Source organism: Panthera pardus, unplaced genomic scaffold, assembly GCF_024362965.1.
Source record: "Panthera pardus isolate Hobbes unplaced genomic scaffold, ASM2436296v1 HiC_scaffold_11, whole genome shotgun sequence".
Classification (NCBI taxonomy): Eukaryota; Metazoa; Chordata; class Mammalia; order Carnivora; family Felidae; genus Panthera; species Panthera pardus.
The window spans coordinates 79,744,489-79,767,803 of NW_026526666.1; the positions used below are offsets into that span (position 1 = coordinate 79,744,489).

At 38.4% G+C, this 23,315-nt stretch overlaps 2 protein-coding genes across 8 annotated transcripts in view; one reads left to right on the forward strand and one right to left on the reverse strand.

Annotated features, from left to right (window-relative positions):
- Positions 1-15,076, reverse strand: part of ZMYM4 (zinc finger MYM-type containing 4) — a 146,422-nt gene extending 131,346 nt beyond the window's left edge. For 2 of the 7 annotated variants that reach the window (XM_053897647.1, XM_053897656.1), the window contains exon 1: positions 14,698-15,076. In XM_053897647.1, the coding sequence (XP_053753622.1) occupies positions 14,698-14,736 (39 nt within the window). In that variant the 5' untranslated portion in view covers positions 14,737-15,076. Of the gene's footprint in view, positions 1-14,510; positions 14,577-14,688 lie in introns of those variants that run through there. The other 5 variants (XM_053897664.1, XM_053897661.1, XM_053897657.1 and 2 more) reach the window with 4 other exon arrangements.
- On the forward strand, positions 8,370-9,215 carry LOC109255467 (40S ribosomal protein S20-like). The gene is given in 3 exon segments (XM_053897711.1): positions 8,370-8,395; positions 8,397-8,622; positions 9,072-9,215. Coding segments are annotated over 3 exon segments (396 nt in total).
- Positions 15,077-23,315: the final 8,239 nt, after the last annotated feature.

The following is a 23,315-nucleotide window of genomic DNA, read 5'->3' on the forward strand; positions in this document are numbered from 1 at the left end:
AAGGGGCGCCTGGGTGGCTCAGTCGATTAAGTGTCCGACTTCAGCTCAGGTCATGATCTCATGGTTCATGGGTTCGAGCCCCGCATTGGACTCTGTGCAGACAGCTCAGAGCCTGGAGCCTGCTTCAGATTCTGTGTCTCCCTCTCTCTGCCCCTTCCCCAGCTCACACTCTGTCTGTCTCTCTCTCTCTCAAAAGCAAATAAACATTAAAAATTAATTTATAAAAAAAAAGAATCCAAATCCAAACCACAAGATACTGCTTCACATCCACTAGGACAGCTTTATCAAAAAAAAAAAAAAAGAAGAAGAAGAAGAAGAAGAAAAAGGAGGAGGAGGAGAACAGAACAAATGTTGGAGAGGATAGGAGAAATCAGAAGAAGAAGAAGAAGAAGAAGAAGAAGAAGAAGAAGAAGAGGAGGAGGAGGAAGAAAGAGGAGGAGGAGAACAGAACAAATGTTGGAGAGGACAGGAGAAATCAGAATCCTCTTGCATTGCTAGTGCACCTCTGTGGAAAAGTTTGGTGATTCCTCAAAAAAGATAAAACATAAAATTTCTATTTGTCCCAACAAATCCATTTCTAGGCATATACCCAAAAGAAGTGAAAACACAGACTCAAACAGATATTGTACAGCACTATTTATAACAGCATTTTTCACAACAGCCAAAAGACAAAAATTTGTGTCCATCAACAGATGAATGGACAAATGTGTTATATACACACAAATAAGATTATTATTCAGCCATAAAATAGAATGAAGTTCTGATATATTATGCTGAATGAAATAAGCCAGACATCAAAGGTCAAATACTGTATGATTCTGCTTACATGAAATATTCAGAATAGGCAAATTCATTGAGACATAAAGTAAATTAAAGCATAACAAAGACTGGAAGGAACTGCAATGGGGAGTTATTCCTTAATGTGTACAGTCTTCTGTCTGGCATGAAAAAGACAATGGTAATAGTTGCACAACACTATTAAAATGTACTTAATGCCATTCAAATATACACTTCTAATAAAAATTTAAGGTAACTTTTAATATAATAATTTTTTTAAAAGAATTGAAATGCAAACCTTAAAGACCTTGCTGCAGGCTGAACTGTGGCCCCCAAAGATATGTCCTCCCAGACATTCAGAATGTGAGCTTTCTGGAATAACCTTTGCAGATGTAATTAGTATAAGGATCTTGAAATGAAATGACCCTGAATTAGGGTGGGCCATAAATCCAATGAAGACTGTCCTTAAAAGAGACAGAAACACAGAAAGAAGGCCATGTGAAGGCGGAGGTAAAGAGAGGAGTTAATGCTGCCACAAATTAAGGAGTACCTTGGCACAAAAACAGACACATAGACCAATGGAATAGAATAGAAACCCCAGAACTAAACCCACAAACATATGGCCAACTCATCTTTGACAAAGCAGGAAAGAACATCCAATGGAAAAAAGACAGTCTCTTTAACAAATGGTGCTGGGAGAACTGGACAGCAACATGCAGAAGGTTGAAACTAGACCACTTTCTCACACCATTCACAAAAACAAACTCAAAATGGATAAAGAACCTGAATGTGAGACAGGAAACCATCAAAACCTTAGAGGAGAAAGCAGGAAAAGACCTCTCTGACCTCAGCCGTAGCAATCTCTTACTCGACACATCCCCAAAGGCAAGGGAATTAAAAGCAAAAGTGAATTACTGGGACCTTATGAAGATAAAAAGCTTCTGCACAGCAAAGGAAACAACCAACAAAACTAAAAGGCAACCAACGGAATGGGAAAAGATATTTGCAAATGACATATCGGACAAAGGGCTAGTATCCAAAATCTATAAAGAGCTCACCAAACTCCACACCCGAAAAACAAATAACCCAGTGAAGAAATGGGCAGAAAACATGAATAGACACTTCTCTAAAGAAGACATCCGGATGGCCAACAGGCACATGAAAAGATGTTCAACATCGCTCCTTATCAGGGAAATACAAACCAAAACCACACTCAGATATCACCTCACGCCAGTCAGAGTGGCCAAAATGAACCAATCAGGAGACTATAGATGCTGGAGAGGATGTGGAGAAACGGGAACCCTCTTGCACTGTTGGTGGGAATGCAAATTGGTGCAGCCACTCTGGAAAGCAGTGTGGAGGTTCCTCAGAAAATTAAAAATAGACCTACCCTATGACCCAGCAATAGCACTGCTAGGAATTTATCCAAGGGATACAGGAGTACTGATGCATAGGGGCACTTGTACCCCAATGTTTATAGCAGCACTCTCAACAATAGCCAAATTATGGAAAGAGCCTAAATGTCCATCAAGTGATGAATGGATAAAGAAATTGTGGGGGCGCCTGGGTGGCTCAGTCGGTTAAGCGTCCGACTTCGGCTGAGGTCATGATCTCACGGTCCGTGAGTTCGAGCCCCGCGTCGGGCTCTGTGCTGACAGCTCAGAGCCTGGAGCCCGTTTCGGATTCTGTGTCTCCCTCTCTCTCTGACCCTCCCCCATTCATGCTCTGTCTCTCTCCGTCTCAAAAATAAATAAACGTTAAAAAAAAAAAAGAAATTGTGGTTTATATACACAATGGAACACTACGTGGCAATGAGAAAGAATGAAATATGGCCTTTTGTAGCAACGTGGATGGAACTGGAGAGTGTGATGCTAAGTGAAATAAGCCATACAGAGAAAGACAGATACCATATGGTTTCACTCCTTGTGTGGATCCTGAGAAACTTAACAGAAACCCATGGGGGAGGGGAAGGGAAAAAAAAAAAAAAGAGGTTAGAGTGGGAGAGAGCCAAAGCATAAGAGACTGTTAAAAACTGAGAACGAACTGAGGGTTGATGGGGGGTGGGAGGGAGGGGAGGGTGGGTGATGGGTATTGAGGAGGGCACCTTTTGGGATGAGCACTGGGTGTTGTATGGAAACCAATTTGACAATAAATTTCATATATTAAAAAACAAAAACAAAAACAAAAACAAATTAAGGAGTACCTAAGGCCACCAGAAGCAGGAAGAGACAAAGAAGGTTCTTCTCTAGAGCCTTCAGAGAGAGGATGGCCCTGCTGACCCCTTGATTTTGGACTTCTAGCCTCCAGAACTATAAAAGAATAAATTTGTTGTTTTAAGCCACCAAGTTTGTGGTGATTTCTTACAGCAAACCTAGGAAACTTATATATATTTTAGTATAGCGAAGTGGTATGTTGCTGTAATAAATATCTAAATACGTGCAAACAGTTTTGGAATTGGATAACGGACAGATGCTGGATGAATTTTAAGAAGCATGATAGAAAAAAAATCTAGATTACCTTCAAGAGATGGTTGGTACAAACATGGATACAAAAGGCAGTTCTATCAAACCCACAATGAGACACCACCTCATACCTTTCAGAATGGCTAACATTAACAACTCAGGCAACAACAGGTGCTGGCGAGGATGCAGACAAAGAGTATCTCTTTTGCACTGCTGGTGGGAATGCAATTGGTGCAGTCACTCTAGAAAACAGTATGGAGGTTCCTCAAAAAATTAAAAATAGAACTACTCTACGACCCAGCAATTGCACTACCAGGTGTATTCAAGGGAAACAGGTGTGCTCTTTCAAAGGGGCACATGCACTCCAATGTTTATAGGAGCACTATCGACAACAGCCAAAGTATGAAAAGAGCCCAAATGTCCATCAACTGATGAATGGATAAAGAAGATGTGGAGAACATATATACACACAATGGAGTATTACTCAGCAATCAAAAAGAATGAAATCTTGCCATTTGCAACTACGTGGATGGAACTGTAGGGTATTATGGTAAGAGAAATTAGTCAGAGAAAGACAAATACCATATGACTTCACTCATATGAGTAATTTAAGAGACAAAACAGATGAACATAAGGGAAGGGAAGCAAAAATAATATAAAAACACATAGGGGGACAAAACATAAAAGACTCTTAAATACAGAGGACAGAGGGTTGCTGGAGTGATTGTGGGAGGGGGGGATGGTCTAAATGGGTAAGGGGCAAAAAGGCACCTACTCCTGAAATCATTGTTGCACCATATGGTAACTAACTTGGATGTAAATTAAACAATAAATAAATTATAAAAAATAAAAATAAAAAAATAAAATAAAGGCAGTTCTGGTGAAGGTTCAGAAGAAAGTGAGGAACAGAGAAGAAAAAGCTTATAACATCTTAAAGAATAGGTATACCATAAACAAAATGTTGGGGAAAATATGAATGTTAAAGGTGCTTCTGGTGAGATCTCAAAAGGAAATGAAGAATATGTTATTGGGAACTAGAAAGTGATCTTTGTTATAAAATAGCAGAAAACTTGACTGAATTGTGTTCTACTATTGGATAGGAGGCACAACTTGGAAGCGATGAACTTATTTATTTACTAAGGAGATTTCTAAGCAAAGCACTGAAAGCGCAACCTGGTTTCTTCTTGTTGCTAAGAGTAAAAAATGAGGGAAAAGAGATAAACTGAGGAAATATTAAGCAAAAAGTAACTCTTGATGGTCTGGGAGATTCTCCGCCCATCCAGATGGCAGAGGATGCTAAAATTAGGGAATTCACTATTATAAAAATGTGCTCTCTAAAGAAAGGGCCAAGGGTATGGCTGGACAACTACTAGCTGAAGATATCAGATATATGACTCATGGGTCCAATCTACCACCTCAATTTAAGTCAGGAATACAAATGGGGTTATCAAAGATTTATGAAGAACCTTCTTGTCTAATTGTGTGGATCCCCTTTACACACAGAGAAGACTCACAAGGTTTGTGAACATATTATACCAACAAAAACACTGCCAGCCTATACTTCAAAGAACAGAAACTAGACAAAAATTTTAAAAAGCTGTCTGACTTCTGGAATTCTATGGTCAAGAAAAAGCTAGTAAAGCTACTCATGTGTGAACTTGTGCTACCCTTCAAGAAAAAGAAAGGTACACAGAAGTGGAAACCAGAGAAGTAGGCTCAAAGCAAGAGTCTACAGTGTCTCCATAAACCCAGAGGGCAGGGGATCAAGCCACAGAGAATTATTCTCAGGCCTTGAAATCTAATAAAACTGGTCCTGCTGGGTTTTGAACTTGACTGGGGCAAGTGATCCCTTTATTCCTTCCATTTCCTTCCTTTTGGAATGGGAATGTCTACCCTATGTCTGTCTCACAATTGTATGTTAGAAGCAAAACATTTGTTTTCTGGTTTCGCAGGGCCACAGATAAAGAGGAATTTTACCCCAGATGGAATCACACTCATACCTCATGCAGATGATTTAGATGCTGAGATTTGGCTGGTCTGAGCTAACGATATTTAGAAGAGATTTATTAAGTCTTAAGAATTCATGTTGTAATGGGTTGAAACTTTGGGGAATGATGAGATAGGGATGAATGTTTTTTGCATATGGGATGGTTAAGTTGCATATGGGATGGTCTTGAAGGACAAGAGGGGGGACTGTAGTGACGTGAATTGTGACCCCTAAAATATATGTGCACCCAGAACCTCAGATAGTGAGCAGAACAGGTTTTTGCATATGTAATTAAGGTAAAGATCTTGAAATGAGATCATCCTGGGTTAGGATGGACCCTAAATCCAATAAACAGTATCCTTAGAAAAGACAGAACACACAGAGAATGACAGGTGAAGAGGGAGGTGGACTGGAATCATACTGCCACAAATCAAGGAACACAAATCAATCCACCAGAAGCTTCCAGAATTCTTCCAAAAGCTGGAAGTGAGAAAGGATTCTTCCCTAGAGTCTTCAAAGAGAACATGGCCTTGCTGACACTCTGACTTCAGACATCTAGCCTCCAGAACTGAGAGAGAATAAAATTTCTGCCATTTTAAGCCACCAAGTTGGTAATAATTTGTTATGGCAGCCTTAGGATACCATTACAAATAGTCATTAATAAAATATATACCAAATTTAAACATCAAAAAGAATACTGACCACAGTAAATTTAAATATATTAAATATATTAAAATCCATGTGTTCATAATGATATCACCTCTCAAGTCTCACCTTTAGGATTTGTAGGGACATCAATTCATTCTTCTGAAAGTTGGCAAATAAAGGGGAAAAAAAATAAGCATTTACTCTGTGCTTTTCCTGTATAAATATTATAAGGTAACCAAATAATGGTTATTTGGTGAATAATAACCAAATTATTGGTTGAAGGAATTCAACCAATGAAGGAATTCTTTATGGAAAAATTCCAGTGAATAAATACAGAAGAAATGATTTTAAAAAAAAAAATCATTCCTCAAAGGAAATCATGGATCTAGGCAACAATCATCTATGGCTGACAAATTCATTAGGTGAAAGGTTAAGAAGTTGTAATGTTTGGACTCCACTGACAGAAAGAATGTAAACGGATCAATATTAGTACCACTAAAGTGTGACAACCATTTAGATGCCTCCTAGAATGATGTAACCATCTAACAGGGTGACTATATATCCTAATTTGTCCAGGATACTCCCTGTTTATGGCTATTGTCCCACTATAATTATAAAACAGCACACCCTTTATTTCTAAAACTTATTGGAAATAAATTATATAATTACTCTATGAATTTTTCTTTCCAAAAAAACTGAATCTAAATCTAATAAAGCTCTACCAATTCAAGTTCTCAATTCTGGCTACAGACTGAATCACTTGGGAAAATTTTTTAAAATATTGATGCCTAGAATCCACCCATGAATTCTGATTTAATTCATCTGAGATGTAACCTGAGAATCAGGGTATTTAAAAGCTCTCCAGGTAATTCTCAAGTTTCAGCCAAAGTTGAGAACTACTGCTCCATATGTAACTACTAATTTGTGGGAAATATGAAGGGTAATTGAACATGTTAAGACACCACAAGAATTCAAGCAGCCAAATCCAGAATGTGGGAAATTCTCCTGAACAAATGACCTAGTTTTTACAACAAAGAAATAGCATGGGGAAAAGTTCAGGGTGTATACAGTAGGGAGGAAGATGGTTGAAGTTAAGAGAAATTTAAGAGGCAGATAAACCAAATAAAATGGTAAATCTTATATGGATAGTGATTTAAAAACAAACCAACTATAAGAAAACATTTAGAGAATCAAAGAAATCTGAACAGACTGGATTAAGGAACTCTTAACTTTACTAGGTATGGTAGTATTGGAGTTGTTTCATGTTAAATTCTTACTTATTAAATATACATACGTAAGTATGTATAGATTAAACGATGTGATTCTTGAGATTTCTTTAAAAATATTTCAACTAGGGCACCTGGGTGGCTCAGTCAGTTAAGCATCTGACTCTTGATTTCAGCTCAGGTCATGATCTCACAGTTCATGGGTTTAAGCCCAACACAGGGCTCTGCACTGACAGTGTAGAGCCTGCTTGGGATTCTCTCTCTCCCCTCTCTCTCTGCCCCTACCCTGCTCTCTCACAAAATGAATAAATTTGAAAAATTAAAATATTAAAAATAATTTTTAAAAATTTAATAAAAATTAAATAAAATTATCTCAATAAAAAAAGAGGCAGGGGCACATGGGTGGCTCAGTCAGTTTAGCAACCAACTTCAGCTCAGTTAATGATCTCACGGTTCATGAGACCCTCTGTCCCCCTCTCTCTGCTCTTCCCCCATTTATGCTTTCTCTCTCTCAAAAATACACATTAAAAAAAAAGTTGGATGACACAGGAATAGCAAAATGTTGATAACTGTTCAGTTGTCAAAGCTGAGTAATAGGAATATGGGGTTTCATTGTACCAATCTATATTTTATATTCTATATTAATATCAAATTATGAAACAGAATAAAAGGGTTTTGTTTTTGTTTTTTGTTTGGTTTTTTGTTTTGTTTTGTTTTGTTTTTTTGCCTATAAATGTGCAGTATGCATGTGAGGGCATATATATATGTGTGTGTGTATATACATATATGTGTGTATACATGTGTGTATATATATATAACTTAAAACATTTCAAACCAACACGTTGAGAGATGTAAAGAAAGATAAACACACATGATCCTTGGCCTCCAAGAGTATTGGGTAGTCCATGTTCGATAGAAAAGGGTTGCTCAGGTACTATCTTTGGTCAAGGGAAGGTAGATAACTTAAGCTTCCAGGAGGCCAGAAATATAATAAGAATGAAATTAAAATACTACTATGCATATTCCCTAAGTATAAATGTGTGTGGGTGTTATTATCCCAATATTGCTCAACACCAGAGATTGTACCATAACCTGACTTTGAGAAGCCCATGCTCTATTAGATTGAGGCATATGAAAATGCATTTTTGGCTCTTTGAGAAAGACATGGTCACAGCTACAACGGAGCTCCAGGCACCCAGCTCCTGTTCCTGACTCACCACTGCTCACTTCTGCCCAAGAACAAGTCAGTCAGGAAGCTACGCCACAGCCATGGCTTTTCAAGACACCGGGAAGACACGTGGAACCAGAAGTGGCAATTCACTGAATCAGAATCACTCTAACCAGCTGCAATGTAAAATCTTTGGAGAAGGTATGTGCTGACTTGATTAGAGGTGCAAAGGAAAAGAATCTAAAAGTGAAAGGACAAGTTTGGATGCCTACCAAGACCCTGAGAATCACTACAAGAAAAACTCTTTGTAGTAAAGGTTCTAAGACTTGTGTCTGGGAGCGCCTGGGTGGCTCAGTCAGTTGAGCATCCAACTTCGGCTCAGGTCATGATCTCACAGCTCGTGAGTTGGAGCCCGTCATCGGGCTCTGTGCTGACAGCTCAGAGCCTGGAGCCTGCTTCTGCTTCTGTGTCTCCCTCTTTCTCTGCCCCTAACCCACTCACATTCTGTCTCTGTCTCTCTCAAAAATAAACAAACATTGGGGCGCCTGGGTGGCTTGGTCGGTTAAGCGTCTGACTTCGGCTCAGGTCATGATCTCACGGTCCGTGAGTTCGAGCCCCGCGTCAGGCTCTGTGCTGACAGCTCAGAGCCTGGAGCCTGTTTCAGATTCTGTGTCTCCCTCTCTCTCTGCTCCTCCCCTGTTCATGCTCTGTCTCTCTCTGTCTCAAAAATGAATAAACGTTAAAAAAAAAATTTTTTTTTAATAAATAAATAAAATAAAATAAACAAACATCAAAAAAAAAAGACTTGTGTCTGTTTTCAAATGAGGATCCACAAGCGACTCACTGATTTGCACACAGTGCTTCTGAGATTATTAAAGCAGATTAAGATTACTTGCATCAGTATTAAACCAGGTGGTGAGGTTGAAGTCACCATTGTAGATGCTTAAATCAACCTTTTTAATAAAGTGATTATTCGTTGTTTGAAAAAAAAAAAAAAAAAGAAAATGTGTTTTTGTAAGTCAAGTGGTCAAATATTAGCAATTTCATATAGTTCAACCTAATACTATAATGCTCTCCTTTCTCTTTCCTTTACTAAAATAATTACATAGTTAATGCACAGTAAAATAATCAGAATATTTAAAGGAAATGTTATTCTTCTTTAAAGAGTGGTTGATCTAATGTAGAATTCAAAAATATCCACTAAATACCATAGAAATTGCAATTTTACATTTATCTCCTTATACTGTCTTTAGAAAATAAGAAAATAAGTCCATATTAAAAGGAAGCACAAACTTTAAAATATATCATAGTTTTAAAATATTTAGTGTCTACTTTATTAAACTTGTGAGTTGTGAAGATATGTTTTAAGGTTACCTCAAACTGGAATGTATTTCGATGCTTCCTGAGAAGTAGTTTATACATCAATTTAAATATAATTCAATTGATTTTAATCATCAAAAATTCCACATAATGAATTCGGGACCTAGACCATTTTACACATATTATTATATACATGTATTCTATGTTACATATATTACATTTAATTAGTGGACATATTAACTCTTACATGTTGTTATAATAAATTCTAACCTAAACTTTATCAAACAGTATAATTTTTCACGTAGTATTTGATACTGGTTTAACTTATTATATTAGGACCCTGAGCAAAAAAAACCCAGAAAACAAAAAACTCCTCTTTGCCCCAGTTTCTTCATTTATAAAATGGGACAGTAACAGTGACCACTGTTTATGGAATTGGAATTGATAAGGACTGGAGGATATATTACATATAAAATAATCAGAATAATGACTAGAACTTAAATGTCTATAAATATCAAGTATTATTTATAGAAACCTCTGCTAGTTATAAGATGGGCACTGTGAAAACAATTCACTAGATTGGGCTCTTCAAATGCTCTCTATACAGAACCAATGCATTCTTCAAGCAGATGCTTTACATTCTGGACACGTGAACTGCAAATATTTTTAATAATATGTACCGCTGTGATTTTTTTCTTTTAATGTTTATTTATTTTTGACAAAGAGAGCAAGCAAGCAAGTGCAAGCGGGAAAAGGGGCAGAGATGGAGGGAAACAGAGAATCCAAAGCATGCGCCGTGCTGAGAGCAAAGAGCCCGACATGGGGCTCAAACCCACAAACTGGGAGTTCATGACTTGAACCAAAGTCAGACGCTTAACTGACTGAGCCACCAGGCTCTCCTGTGACATCATGCTTTTGTGCTTTTAAGTAAAACATTTAGCAAAAAGACAAAAGATAAAAAGTTCATCAAGGAACTAAGAAGGATCAACCTTTTGCAATTATTGCAAATATTTAATAAAATATTAAAATAACAGAAATCCAAAACAAAACTCCATAATCCCATCACGTGATAAAATCAATGTTTTCATTTGTTCATATTATTTTCTATTCCTTGTCTATACACATGTTCAGTGTTTACATATTTACAATAATAATATGGATAACATTTTACAGTCTACATTTTCACTTAATATTATACCATGAGTATTTTCCATTTTGCAAAAGTCTTCCCCTATTCTCCCTTTCCCTTATCTCAAACCTTGAAGATAATCAACGGTAACATGTAGCCTGAAATGTATCCTCCACAACTTTCTCCAAGTTCATACATATATACACATATATGTAGGGAGGGGAAAATGGTCAGTTTTTACAAAAATTGAAGCATACTACTTCTACATATGTTTATCTTTAAGTATACCAAACATATACGTCCCAAATTTAATATACAGAGAAGTTTAAGAACGGATACAACTTACTAGACCACTTAATAACGTATACATTTACAAAAATCATCATTCTGTATGCAAACTCTGAAAAGATATAGCGGGGCACCTGGGTGGCTCAGTCAGTTGAACATCCGACTTCAGCTCAGGTCATGATCTCACAGCTTGTGAGTTCAAGCCCCGCAACCCCTGCGACGGGCTCTGTGCTGACAGCTTAGAGCCTGAAGCCTGCTTCTGATTCTGTCTCCCTCTCTCTCTGCCCCTCCCCCACTCACACTCCGTCTCTCTCCTTCAAGATAAACATAAAAAAAAAAAGATACAGGGATTTCACAAAAAAAATATGGCCACCAGATTTAGATTGCCTGCTTCATAGGTTTACTATAATAGCCACATATAAAATAATTCCACTATTTACAACAAACCTACCTAATGAATTTTAAAACTTATTTAAGAAAATAAAAATTTTGCAATCTTAAAAAAAATTCATAAACATGATCTCAAAAATATCCTAACTTTAAAATGAGAAAGAGTGTATGTGTATATAATACTGGCCATCATGTGAACTTGTTCTTAGCACAGATGATAGATGGATATAGTGCTGACACACCCACATACTCAGCTTCCCCAAGTTCACAAATTGAGAGACTGGCATTCCAATATAGTCAGAATACAATCAAATCAACCTTATCTAATGAATACCTATTGTTCTAATTGCCCACAAGCGTAAAAGACACCAGGCAGGCCTACATAAAACTTAAGGTTGTTTACACTCTTCCATCTAACCAAAATCCCGAACAATCAGAAGATCCCTAAATCTGGATCCATGAGAGAATTTCTGAGTATAAAGATGGTATGAAACATTTACAAAAGCTTCCAAAATTACAAAACAGATAACTTGGTACCCACGCCATACACACTGTACTATAACAACTGAACTTTCTTACCAAAAACCAAGTCTTTTGAGTTCTATTATGTGGAAGTCTTAGGTGTTGGAGATGCAAAATGCTGTACAATGGGCCCTCCTCTAAAGGAGTTGGCAATTTAGCAGGAGAGCCAGAATGTATTATTCTAGCTGATCATAAATACCATAGCATAATGCATAGCATAATGTACATCAACTAACATAGGTGCTCAACAACTTGTGACTTAGGATTATAAAAGTCAAAGCAGTATCATAAATATAATACCATGTCATATCAATGCAATTTGAGATGAAATAACCTAAATTTATTACTTAGGCCTGTGCAATTTTTTTAGCTACCTCAAAGCAAACAACCAAATTATTTAAAAAGATCTTGTACTTTTGCACATAGTCCTCACTAACCTGTTTAGAATATACATATGGAATCCATATGGAGTTTAGCATACACCAAAAAGTGAGTGAAAAAAAAAAAGTGCATATACCATGTGTACAGTTCGGGATAACCCTACTGAACATTTTGTTTTGATATCAAAACAAAATGGATGGGCACCTGGCCGGCTCAGTCGGTAGAGCATGTGACTCTTGATCTCAAGGGCCATGATTTTGAGCCCCACATTGGGTGTAGAGATTACTTAAAAAAAAAAAAAAAAAAAAAAATTAAATAACAACTTTAAAATGGATTATGGAATCTAAAAAATAATGAATGTAACCTTCCTCCACAATGAAATTGGTAAAATAATGGTAAAACCTGTGGAAGCGCTACATATATGACATATTAAAAAATAATAATTTAGATTACCACCAGTGCAGCACCGTTTAAGTGTATTAGAAGAGCAAGAAGTATTTAAAATCCAGTTGAAATTGTTACCAAAGCGCGCAGATGTTTTTCTAGAACATTCCATCTTATAAGGTGAATGACAACAGCAATAATAGCAACTGGATTCAGCAATCTCCTTGAAAGAACATTACACAACTAAAGTAATTTACCCTATATATTTTAATGGTGGATCACATGCCATCTGCCTTCACTCAAATATGAGGATCGACTTTAAAATTGACTCACAACTGGAAGAGTAATTTAAGATTTCAAGACATGCATTCCATACCCAATATTTCCATTAAACGTACTACTTGGTACACTATCATTATACAGCTTAACTTGTTCTCTAGCTATGACTAATTATTGCATGAAGAGCTAAACTTTTATAAACCTAAGACTGTCAACATTAAATTTTAATTACTCCAAATACGACAATGAAATGCATTAAAATAGCTGATATAAAGATAAAGGACTAAATAGATGAATTAAATATGTAATAAAACCAGTAAAATGTCAATAGAACAATCTAAGTAGTGGGTATATGAATGCCACCTGTAAATTTTTTCAATTTTGCTGTGTAGTTGAAAATATTTCCTGATAAATTGTTGGAAAAAAACTATTCGACACTTGTTTGGCTATTTATAATTTAAGCTTTTAAGGAAAGAAACATAGATTGGCAACCTACACAAGTACTGTAGTTGGGAAAAACCTGAATTCAAATCCAAACTCAACCTCTTAAATAGCTATCTGATCTTAATTACTTAACCTCTCTATATATCTCTATAAGCCTATATTTCCTCACCTGCAAAATGGGTTTTACATAGCTAATGGAAAGGTAAATTCTTCCTAAAAAGCACAATGCCAGACACATAGTAAGCACTCAAATGACTATCCCTAATATCATCAAGAGATTGCTAACTCTGCTAAATCAAAAAAGGCACTATCAGTAAAAATCTAGTAATTTTTTACGTAATTGACTTAACACTAATTTGATCATTTTGTGATCATTCCCAAAAGCAAGATTCCTGATAAGAAACTTACTGCTCAACATGCTAAGGGGGGGCGGGGGGGGGGGGGGAGGAAGTAAAAAAAAAAATCTGAAAAATATTGCTCAATCGATAGTACAGTATTGTTCTCCGTCTGAAAAAAAAAAAAACATTCAGAATTAAATAAGAAAAGTTTCAAGACAAACTTTAAAAGCACTCGACAACTCCTATGCAGAACTGGCTTCACCTCTGCAGGTTGGTTGGATGCATTCCTGTTATGACAAAACTTGTCATACTCTTCCACGTTCCTAATTGTTGGTAAAGAGGCTAGACTAGAACATGACATTTAGAGTTGCCAAAATCTTTCTCCTAAATCAGGACATGCCAACGACCCCACTTCTTCACAGGTAGGAGCACCACCTCCACCTTAGTCTTGATAACGGTTATGGGGGGGGGGGGGGGGGGGGGAGGAGGGGAAAGGAGGCAGGAGCATGAATTCGCGACGGTGTTACTGAAGAACCCTCCAGGTTATTCCTCTTGAGACCCGTCCACGACTTATTCCCGCCACCACCACCCCCACCTGACCTCTCCCCAGTTAAACTTCCAGACTCTGATTTACTAAAGATGCACTTAACAATCTGACACCTTCCCTCCCCTGGCCCAGATAAGCCACCCCCAATGCAGGAAAAATAAAAAAAGCAAACAACCCCCCGCCCCTCCCCCTCCTAACCAGCAGCAAATCTTTGTCCCACCTGCCGAAGGACCACTCTCCAGCGCGCTCCAGACCCAAGGTTGCCTCAGTCCTGCCCGCAGCCTCTCTCCAACGGGGCCTCCGCGACCCCTCCACGAGCCTGCGCTTGGCCCATTCCCGGCCCCGGGACGCGGCTCCCGCCCCGCCCCCCGCCGCCCGCCGCCCGAGTTCTGCCTCACCTCACCTACCCTCTTTCGGGGGCCGGACTCCACCTCTCTCTCCGCCATGTTGGGCCCCGCTCGGAACCGCTGCGGCTCCCGGCGCGGTGGCGGCGGAACCTCTCGGGCCCCCGGCCCCCGCCCACACTGCAGGCACGGCCGCCTCGCGGCAGCTTCCCCGGACCCAACCGGGCCCGGCGCTGAGAGTGGGGAGGGGGCGGATGCCGCGCGCCGGGTCTGAGATCCTGAGATCCCACGGGTGCGCGCGTGGGCGGTAGGGCCTGCCCGGGAAAAGGGGGGGCCGGGACTCGGGGGGTTAATGGCCTCCAAGGGGCCCCGTGAGTAGGATTATTTTCTCTCAGAGAAATTCCTCCGCCTGCGGTTTCTTAAAGGGATCACCAAACCAGCCCCTTGCGCGCGCCCCAGTTGCGCAGGCGCACCTTAAGCCCCTCCTTCCTTTCCCACCAAGCCCCCGGTCCTGAGCGTGCGCTGTGAGTGGCCAAGGGTAGGCCAAATCCTGCAAGTCTCTTTGCTGCCAGCAGCTGCTCCCACCACTCAACTATGGCCGCTGCCTTAAAGGGACCATGATGCAGTGATGAAGGAGGAATGAAAGAAATTAATGAAAGGACTGTCTGGAGAATTGGGTGAAATGTCAGTGAGGGGTCCAGATCACCATCTTACACCTGACTGCGGAGATACCATTGTATAGGGGAAATGATGGTGAACTGAAGTTCCCAGTGGACCTCTGAACATGAAGAATCCCAACCAATGAGGAAACAAACCAGTCATCCCAAAGAGACCCAGCTTTCCTTCCTTTAGACAGCCAGATCTGAAGCCCAGAGCATAGACTATTAAGGGCCAACTCTGACAGCCTAACCTCAAAATTAGATCCTATAGTGATTTTGAAGACCGAACCAACAACTGGAGATAATTTCCTCTATAGTAATTTGTCCTTAGAATATCTAAATCGAGAAGGATCTCAGAAAGCATCTACTCCAATACTCCCAATAGTAAAATAGCAGCCTAGTCCAGAAAGTAATTTGCCCCAAGGCACCTAAATGCTGGTGTGAAATTAGAATCAAGATTTGAGTGACAGCCTCCCAGGCTTTTCAATGCACCAAACTTGTTTTCAAAGCAAAAGATAAATCAGCTTTCATCTAGAAGATCAGAAATGAAAGTTCATGATGTTTCAAGAATACTGTAATTCTTCTCTGAAGATGGGTGATGATTTGCAGGTATTGTATGTCCTCATTCACCTCCATTGAAGGAGCTTTGAGGATCTGACTTAAAGGGTGCTCATCTTATTTCCAGGCAGAAAGCTGTGAAGTAGATTTGGGTCTATCTTGCCCTAAAACAGAAACTGAGGAAGACTGAAGAGAATGGAGGCTTGATTTAGTCCCCTTCATACAGTTCCCTAGCCTCAGGTGGAGAAAAATTGCTCTAATGGAGTTCATGATAGCTGAGAGACAATCAGGTAAATACAAAGAAGTTGCCTCCTGAAGGTCATTCCCACCCAGCAAGAAACATTGAAATGCAAATGAGCAATTCCTAAAGTCATAGGATAAAAAGAGACCATTTGTGACTTTTGCATGTCACTTGGTAGCTGTTTTGAAACTGAGAAGTTTCTTAATCTGTCACATTTTGCTGAAAACTGTGGAATCGCTGGAAGTATCCATGTTTGTCCTTGCTTAGGCCTCTTCACTTCTGCGTAGGAAAGAGGAAAGGACAAAAGAATGTATATTTCAGATGGAATTTTTAAAACATGTCAGATCTTTTAGTTCCATGTTTAGAACAAAAAGGAAATCAAAAGAGAAACCACAAAAAGAGATTGTTTTAGAGAATATGGGTACATGAAAGGTCTGGTGGTTTCCACCTGTTTTATTGGCAGTAGAATATTCCCTTCTAATAAAATCTGAGCTTAAAATGGAGTTGCTAAATTTGAAGTGGAGATGGGGAACCCATAAACCACTCACCCATCCTTCCCCTTGCCCTCTCTCTTCTTCTTTCATGACACTTCCCACCATTAGAGAAATGTGGCATTTCTCAAGACACATCTGAAGGCCATTTGATTCAGTCCAACACCACATTTTAAAGATGGAGTCACTGAGGTTCAGAAACTTGTGTGAGATCACACAAACGATTCATAACAGCGTCAGGACTGGAACAAGCATCTTGACCTCAAGTCTAGCACTGTCTATCATATCAGATTATTTCTGGAAGTATTGGGAATATATTGGGTCTTGAACCATAGACAAGATTTGTGCATTGCAGATAATATACAAGCATATCATGAATGTTCAGTGCTAGCATCCATATAGGAGGAGAAAAGAGAAAACCAACACTTAGTGAGCACTGCAAAGTTAATCATATCATGCTTATTTTACAGAGGGATTTACAGAGGTTAAGTGACCACTACATGGTCATTCATCAGAGAAGCCAAGCCAGAATCCAAAGGTTTTTTCTTTCTAGCTTATTCCAATATATCATGAACTAGAGGTTGCATATTGGTTGCCTTGCAGACAAATCTTCCCCATAGACATGTATTTGGTTTGCATCACATATAGCTATGTGATCTTGGTCAAGTAACTTGCTCTATGCCTCAGTATCCTCCTCTGTAAAATGCATTGTTGGGAGAATTAGTTAATATCTTTAAATCTCTTAGAACCCTTTGGTTCCTAGCACTAGAAGAGTATATTATTTTATACATTCTACATTTTTAAATTTTTTAATTATTTGCCAACATTTAAAATGGGATTATGTCATGTACAAATCCAATCTTCTGACTTCTCAAAAAAAAAAAAGTAAAATATAATAGTATAATACTTTAACAAATATCAAGCTGATTCATTTTAATTTTTTTCTTTAAATCATGTTCTATCCTAGACTCTGGCCTGAAGTAGAGCTCTGAGACTTATTTCCATAATCAGGAGAGAGTAGAATAGGCTTAGTGGAGAGAAAAAGAATTTGCTAAATTTCCTTAATTCCATTTAACTTATAAAATTTGGTACATAGTAAGAATCTCATTTCTCCCCAGACTCCAGAGGAGATGCTCCTTTCATCTAGGACAGCTAAGCCATGAAAATGTGACATATGAAAGTAAAAGAAAAGCCTGGCTCTTAGTTAAATGGCAGAAGGAATAAGAAGGAAAAGAGAGGCAGTGATTGAAAGACACACACCTCTGTCTTTCTACTCTAGCATTTCCGAATAGAAAGCATTTTTGCTTTGCTTCTGTTTGGAATTCCAGGTAAAGATGATTTGCAGACTATATCCACACCCACAGGCAAGCAGCTACATTACTTTAGTAAAAGTAATGGCCTTGTGTAGTTGGGAAGAGAAAGAAAGCCTGCATTTAGCCCCTCAGAGTGCCTTTTAGTTAGGGGTGAATCCATATTTTGTGGGTATTAAAGCTTATGTGATGAGGACAGGGAGGAAATTTTTAAAGAACTAGAACACAACTTCTTCCATATACAAAATTAGACACAGAATCTTGGAAGAAGTTCTACAAGTGAGTGGCCCTTATCCCCACTGAGGTATGGAATGTATCTAGAAGTTCCCACATATCCTGTGGAGACATAGGGAAGATAGCCAAGAGACTAACTGACAACTCTAGGGGGAAGTAGCTCTGTAGAGCTCACTGGACCTAGAACAAAAAGTAGTAACAACCAGACTTCAGAAAGAGTTGTGGTTCCTCCAGACAATTAGCAAGCTTAGAGAGGCCAGGCTACAAGATACACCACTCACTGACCAATAGGTTGCTGAACATCTAGACAAGTCAAAGTATAGCACAAGGACACCAAATAGATCCAAGGTTTCAGGCTTCCTCAACACATTAACACTTCATACATGTGGACGCCATCTTAGGGATATGTGCAAAGAGCAGCTATAAAAGAATTGGAGTTTCTTCCCCAAAGAAGTTATTACCTAGAGGAATTCTATCCATTAGATTCAAATATGTTTTAATGAAAATCAGACATTTATATCTATTAGGTAAAATCTGAGGATGTTCAGAAGAAAGTAAGACAGGGAGTTGGGACAAAAAGTGGAGGAGGACTACTTTAGTTGGTTGGTTGGTTAGTTAGTTAGTTAGTTGGCTGGTTAGTTTCTGAAGAACTCTTAAACTCTGGTTGTGAGAACCTGAACAAATAGAACAAATAGAGTTGAGTGTCCCCTCTTGTGGGATGCTACTTGTAGAGGAACATCATCCTTCTTTCCCTACTACCTGGTGGGATACTTTCAAGAATTACACAATTATGAGGCTTATGGAAGGATCTTCATTTTCCTCCTCATTAACCTCTGCCTTCTCCCTGGGGTAGGAGGAGGAACATCAATGTTCTGCTCTCTGTCCCTTGCTGCCCCCTTGGATTTCTTAATGCCATAGGAAACTGTCTTCCTAGATAGAAATGATCCACCCTATATAGATTTTCATGTGCCCTTGCTGGTTTCTGGGGCATTGTTAACTGATTCAAAACTCAAAAGAAAACAGATTTTACATTATACAGAATAGGTGTTCTCTGACAGCCACTGAATGACCTTTGGCCAGTCCCCTTACATTTATGGTCCTCAGTGTTCTCACAATGTTAAATGATTAGAATACCTTAGGTAGGGCCTCATTGGCAGCTCCAATTACCTGGTAATGGCTGCTGGGGGCATTGTATAGAAAACATCCATTGAATCACATGTAGGTTCAATAACTTATTAGTGGTATCTAACACAGATGAGGTGTAGAAGCTATATCACGCATCATGCCATCCCTTGGCTAAATCTATTATGTCCAATTCTAGATTTATTTGCTTCTGTCATCTTTTATGACTGCTATTGAGAACTATCCCAATTTAATTTCACTGTGTTTTTTAATTTTTTTTAATGTTTATCTTTATTTTTGAGAGAGAGAGACAGAGTAGAAGTGGTGAGAGAGAAAAGGAGACACAGAATCTGAAGCAGGCTCCAGACTCTAAGCTGTCAGCACAGAGTCTGATGCAGGGCTTGAACTCATGGACCCCAAGATCACGACCTGAGCCAAAGTCAGACACTAAACTGACTGAGCCACACAGGTGCCCCAGGATAAGTTCCTAGATGTAGAATTCCTGAGACAAAGGTTATAGCTTTATAGCCATGTAGCTAGATTGTCTTCCAGAAATTATCAGTTACACTTTCACCAGCAGTGATTGCTTACTGCAGACTCCCATCCTATTACTATATTTTTTTCATAATTAAAATATAAGTAATATACATAAAAGTGCACAAATTATAAATATATAGCTGAATAAACTTTTAAAATTGTAGTGAAATACACACAGTATAAAATTTTTCATCTTTTTTTAAAAGTTTATTTATCTTCAGAGAGAGAGAGAGAGTGAGCAGGGTAGGGGCAGAGAGAGAGAGGGAGTGAGAGAGAATCACAAGCAGGCTCCACACTCCCAGCACATAGCCAAATGTGGAGCTTGAACTCACAAACCATGAGATCATGACCTGAGCTGAAATCCAGAGTCCGACGCTTAACTGACCGAGCCACCCAGGCATGCCTAAAATTTATCATCTTATCATTTTTTTAAGTAGGCTTCATGCCCAGCGCAGAGCCCAATGTGGGGCTTGAACTCATGACTCTGAGAGCAAGACCTGAGCTGAGATTGCAAGTCAAATGCTTAACCTTCTGAGTCACCCAGTCACCCCCATCTTACCATTTTTAAGTGTACAATTCATTGACATTAAGGACGTTCAAATAGTTCTGAAACCATCAACACCATCCAATTCAGGAATTCTTTATTGAGTATAGGAAATTCTTTATTGGGTACAGAAGATGCTATACCCTATAAACAATAACTCCTCATTGCTTGATGAATTTTTAAAACATCAAACCAGCTCCAAGGTCAATAAATAAAATATTACCAATGTCCCTGAAGCCCCCCTAAGTGTCTCCTTTTAGTAACTAAACCCACACACAAGGTGTTGACTTCTGGCTGGGTTCTGTTTCTAACTATGATGATTTGATAAAATGGTGTCTTACTGTTAACTTAATTTTTTTGAATTATTTGAAGAAGCTGAACTCTTTAAAATATGACTCTTGACCATTTGTATTTCTTCTTTAGGAATTGGTATCACATCATCTTATTTAATCCTCACAAAAACCTGGTGAGATAAAATCAACAAAGCCAAGAGTTAGTTCTTGGAAAAGATCAACAAAATTGACAAACCTTTAGCTAGATTGACCAAGAAAAACAAGATTAGGCTCAAACAACTAAAATCAGAAATGAATGTGGAGACATAACTACCAATTCTACAGGAATAAAAAGGATCATAAAAGAGTGAACAATTATCTGCCAACAAATTGGATAATCTAGCTGAAATGGACAAATTGCTACCAAGACTAAATAATGAATAGAAAATCTGATAGAATGCCTGCCTGGACTCAGTCAGTAGAGCGTGTGACTCTTGATCTCAAGTATGGGTTCAAGCCCTGTGTTGGGTGTGGACATTACTTAAAAATAAAATATTTAGGGGTGCCTTGATGGCTCAGTTGGTTAAAAGTCGGACTCTTGGTTTCAGCCCAGGTCATGATCTCATGGTTCATGAGTTTAAGCCCCATGTAGGGCTCTGGGCTGACATCATGGAGCCCACTTGGGATTAGCTCTCTCCCTCTCTTTCTGCCCCTCGCCTGCTCACAAGCTCTCTCTTGAAATAAAGAAATAAACAGTTTTTAAAAATAAGTAAATGAAATACGGGCACCTGAGTGGCTCAGTCAGTTTGGCGTCCAACTCTTGATTTTGGCTCAGGTCATTATTTCACAGTCTGTGAGATCAAGCCCCAAGTCAGGCTCTGTGCTGACAGTACAGAACCTGCTTAAGATTCTCTCTCCCCCTCTCTTTCTCAGCCCCTCCCTCCCCCTGCTTGTGCTCTCTCTGTCTCTCAAAACAAATGAATAAACTTAAAAAGAATAGAAACAAAGAAAGGCCCAGGACCTGATGTCATCACTGGTGAATTCCACCAAACATTTAAGAACTAATATCTGTTCTGTTCAAATTCTTCCAAAAAATTGAAAAGGAAAGACTACTTCCTAACTCATTGTATTAGGTTAGCATTGCCCTGATTCCCAAGCCAAAGACACTACAAAAAAAGAAAGCTATAGATCATTATCCCTTATGAACACTGAAGCAAAAATCCTCAACAAAAATACAAGTAAACTGAATTCAACTGCATGTTAACAGGATTATGTGTATGACCAAGTGAGATTTATTTCTGAAATGCAGCGATGGTTCAACGTATGAAATCAATCAATGTAATAGATCACATTAATAGAATGAAGGAAAAAGAACCACGTGATCATATCAACTGATACAGAAAAAGCATTTGACAAATAAAATACCCTTTCATGATAAAAACACTCAACAATCTAAGAATAGAAGGACACTATCCCAACATAACAAAGGCTGTATATGAAAACCCACAGCAAACATCATACTCAATGGTAAAAGACTAAAACATTTTCCTCAAAGATCAGAAACATAGCAAGCATCCCCACTTTTACTACTTATATACAATGTAGTGATGGAAATCATAGAGCAATTAGGCAAGAAAAAAAATCAAAAGCATCCAAATTGGAAAGGAAGTTCTTTGTTCACAGATGATATGATCTTATTTGTAGAAAACCCTAAAGATTCCACAAATAATTGTTAGACAAATGAGTCAGTTTAGCAAAGTAACAGGATACAAAGTCAACATGCAAAAATAAGTTGCATTTCTATATACTAATACTGGACAATATGAAAAGGAAATTACATTATACATATAATTCCATTTAAAATAGCATCAAAAAGAATATAATACCTAAAAATCAATTTAACCAAGGAAGTAAAAGACTTGTACAATGAAAACTACAAAACATTTCTGAAAGAAATTAAATAAGACACAAATAAATGGACACATCCCACATTCATGGATTTAATGTCTTAATATTGTTAAGATGTCAATATTATCCAAAGTGATGTACAGATTCAGTGCAATCCCTATCAAAAGTTTCATACATAGTTAGTATGCAGAACTAGAATAATCCAACCTAAAATTCATATAGCATCTTCAAGGGACCCCAAATAGCCAAAAGAGACTTGAAAAAGTAAATCAAACCTGGAGGACTCATACTGTCTGGTTTTAAAACTTATTATGAAGCTACAATAATTAAAATAGTGGGGTACTGGGACAAATCAGACATATAGAACAATGAAATAGATTGGAGAGCTCAGAAAGAAACCTCCATATATGATTGAGGGTGTGCCAAGACCGTTCAATGGGAAAAGGACAGTCTTTTCAACAAATGGTGTTGAGAAACCTGTATAACTACACACAGAGGAATGAAGTTGGACCCTTACCTTATAACCATATACACAAATTTGGATCAAAATGGACCAAAGATCTAAATGCAAGAACTAAAACTATAAAACTCTTAGAATAAAACGTAAGGGAAATTTTTCATGACAATAGATTTGGAATCATTTTTTAGATATGACACCAGAAGGATAGCCAACAAAAGAAAAAAATAGCTAAGTTGGAGTTCATCAAAATTAAGACTTGTGGGGGAGCCTGGGTGTTTCAGTTAGTTAAGAGTCCAACTCTTGATCTCAGCTCAGGTCATGATATCACTGTTCATGAGATCAAGC